This window comes from Alligator mississippiensis, chromosome 2 (assembly GCF_030867095.1).
Source record: "Alligator mississippiensis isolate rAllMis1 chromosome 2, rAllMis1, whole genome shotgun sequence".
NCBI classification, from domain to species: domain Eukaryota; kingdom Metazoa; phylum Chordata; order Crocodylia; family Alligatoridae; genus Alligator; species Alligator mississippiensis.
The window spans coordinates 179785555-179788116 of NC_081825.1; the positions used below are offsets into that span (position 1 = coordinate 179785555).

General features: G+C 53.2%; 1 protein-coding gene across 1 annotated transcript; it reads right to left on the bottom strand.

Moving 5' to 3' along the window:
• Positions 1–254: 254 nt before the first annotated feature.
• Positions 255–2562, bottom strand: LOC132248287 (interferon-induced transmembrane protein 3-like). Its single transcript, XM_059721331.1, has 2 exons — positions 2350–2562; positions 255–810 (listed from the first exon to the last, which is right to left on the bottom strand). Exons 1-2 carry the CDS (start codon positions 2560–2562, stop codon positions 673–675), a joined length of 351 nt encoding a protein of 116 aa, XP_059577314.1. The 3' UTR covers positions 255–672.

Below are 2562 nucleotides of genomic sequence, written 5' to 3' on the forward strand. Positions count from 1 at the left end.
CTGCTGGCTGTGGACACACTTTTGCTTCAATAGAGGCTCCTGCTGCAGGAGCTGCTGCTCCATTACTTACTGCTACGTATCCATATGTTCAAAAAAAAAAATTCCTTTGTTTTGCCTTTCTAAGACCAGGTGTGTATCTTATTCAGGGGCATACTTTATGCCGGAAAATGCGGTATAAAGAAATGACCATTCACACGAGAGAAAAGTCCCTTTATTGGTTTAGTATCTCTGTCGAAGAGAGACCTACAAAAATAAATCTCTCAAGATAACAAAATAGAGTATCATAAGCAGAGGAACATGGCTCTTTCCCAATGGCAAGCAGCAAGCTCTCAGAAGGCTTTGGAGACTAGGCAGTTGGCTAGTAGCATAAGAGAAAGTGGCTGCAGACATCCATCTCCACGGTGCTGGCTGCTCCAGGGAAAGGGCATCAGGATGCTGCAAGGACTTTTGTGCAGGCTATGTCAGGAGATGGGGCCTGAGACTCCAGGAATGCACTGGAGCCACCAGGAGAGTACTGGCCCCTTTATCAGCACAGTCACTTTCCACCTTCATTCCTAGGAATGCAACAGGAGGGCGAGCAGCCGTGAAGCTAGGAAAGTGAAGCTGTGTGCTGACCTCGATGCTGTAGCTGTGGTTCCAGGTGGAATTTGGTTTGTACCAGCGGAAGTTCACCTAGACATTCATGATAAGTAGAATGGTGGACACAAGGGCCAGAATGATCAGCACCAGGATGGTGATGTTCAGGTACTTGGCAGTCTTGCCATAGCTGTCTGCACCACTCATGTCACCCAGAAGTTTGCGGTCTCTTGCCTGGTGGAGGAGAGGACAAAGAGTAAAGGGAGATCATGTACTTTTTGTCAGAGGCATCTATGGAAGTCTTGGGTCCTTATGAACCATGAATTTCAGGCTTCAGCTCTGTCATGCTCCTGGCAAGCAGCAAGGAGAACGGAGACCTCCCACTGTAGGACTCTAGCGTCACCTTTGGCTCTCTTCCCTGCCCAGGCCTCCTCTCACCCTCTCGATCAGGCTGCCCATGTGCACCAATGCTGTGACACCAGCTCTGCTGAAATCCCTTCGCCTGTAGATTTCTTCTCACCTCCATGTAAGCCACTCTAAGCCCCATCTCTCACTGCTTTCCAGCACATGTGGAGCCCAGCTCTCTGTCCGATGAATGTCAAGGTCATATTCAGGCTTACTCTGGATTTGCCCTATCTGAATTTACCAGGTTTCCCCTCGCTATTCCCCAGCACTCTCTATGCTGTCACGTGGCCTGGACACTTGTGTTCCAACTCCCTGAATTGTGCCTTTTCCCCAGTGCTACATTCATCTCACAGAGCCTAAAGCAGGGGCGGGCAATTATTTCAGGCAGAGGGCCGCTTACTGAGTTTTGGCAAGCCATCGAGGGCCACATGACAGGCAGCCAGGGGCAGATATATATTAATTTTCTAAATTTTTTAGGGTTCCTGCAGGCCGCATTTTGCCCACCCCTGGTCTAAAGACACAGCACAGCAGGGGCAGAGTTTGACCCAAAAGGGGCCCTGACACTCAACTATGCAGAGACAGGGTCACCCCCGTGGCCTCAGAGAACCAGCCGATCACCCACACTGAGTGCTGGGCACTGGTGAGAGCCTGTCCAGGGAGGGGAAGTTATCGGATGTCCCTCTGTTCCAGTTAAATGACCTAGTCCAACTTATCAGCCCAAGGGCAGAGGAAATACCATGACCACTCATGGTTTTGCTACTGGAAGGGGAAAATCACTTTCTTGGTAGCTGAGAGTACCTTGACTGAGGTACGGCATAGTTAGTCTCCCACTTACTCTTCCAGTGGGAAGATCTTGCTATTTACCAACTTTATGGATATGGGAGCCTTCTCCCTAGCTTGCTCCTGTGGCCATATAGCTGAGGGCAAGCGAAACTTGGGGACATCCTCCGGGCTTGGACCTGCACGTAGGATGCCTCCAACGGATTTGGAAGCATCTGAAGCCCGGGGCGGGGTGGAGGATGTTTGCTAGTAGTAGGGTTGGCTCTTGATCGACTCACGGATTTGGAATTTCATAGACATCAAGGCTGGAAGGGACCTCGGAAGACCACCGAGTCCAGCCCCCTGCCCAAAGGGCAGGAAGTCAGCGAATTGATTTGGCTGATTTGACTTGGAACCCCAAACACGTCCTTAAGGAAAAACCAAAAAAACTTATCACCCCGACGGGAGTTTCCTTCCCCCCGAGCTCTCCAGCACTCGCTCTTCCAGTCCGGGTGTGAAGGACCGCAGCTGACCTGCTGCCTCCACCACTGCCCACCCGCCCCTAGACCCGCGAGCCCCGGCCCGGAGTCGTGCGGCCCCCGCACCCACCTTGATGGAGAAGACGAGTGCCAGGAAGCCGAGGCAGCAGGGGTTGCAGAAGACGGTGTTGAAGAAGGACCAGAGCACGAAGTCGTGGGGTGGCTCGAGGGTGCCCAGGCCCCGCGCGGCCCCCCAGGCGCCACCGTCGAGGGCCGCGGGCTCGCCCCGCTCGGGGTTGCAGGGCATCAGGGAGATGCTCACGGTGTGCCGGCCGCCCTCCAT

What these genes read in the sequence shown, in the direction of transcription:
- LOC132248287 (XM_059721331.1), bottom strand. Translation starts at nt 2,562, where the DNA reads ATGGAGGGCGGCCGGCACACCGTGAGCATCTCCCTGATGCCCTGCAAC. An exon ending in CACTCGTCTTCTCCATCAAG is followed by an intron (nt 811 to 2,349) that starts GTGGGTGCGGGG and finishes CTCCTCCACCAG; the next exon opens with GCAAGAGACCGCAAACTTCT.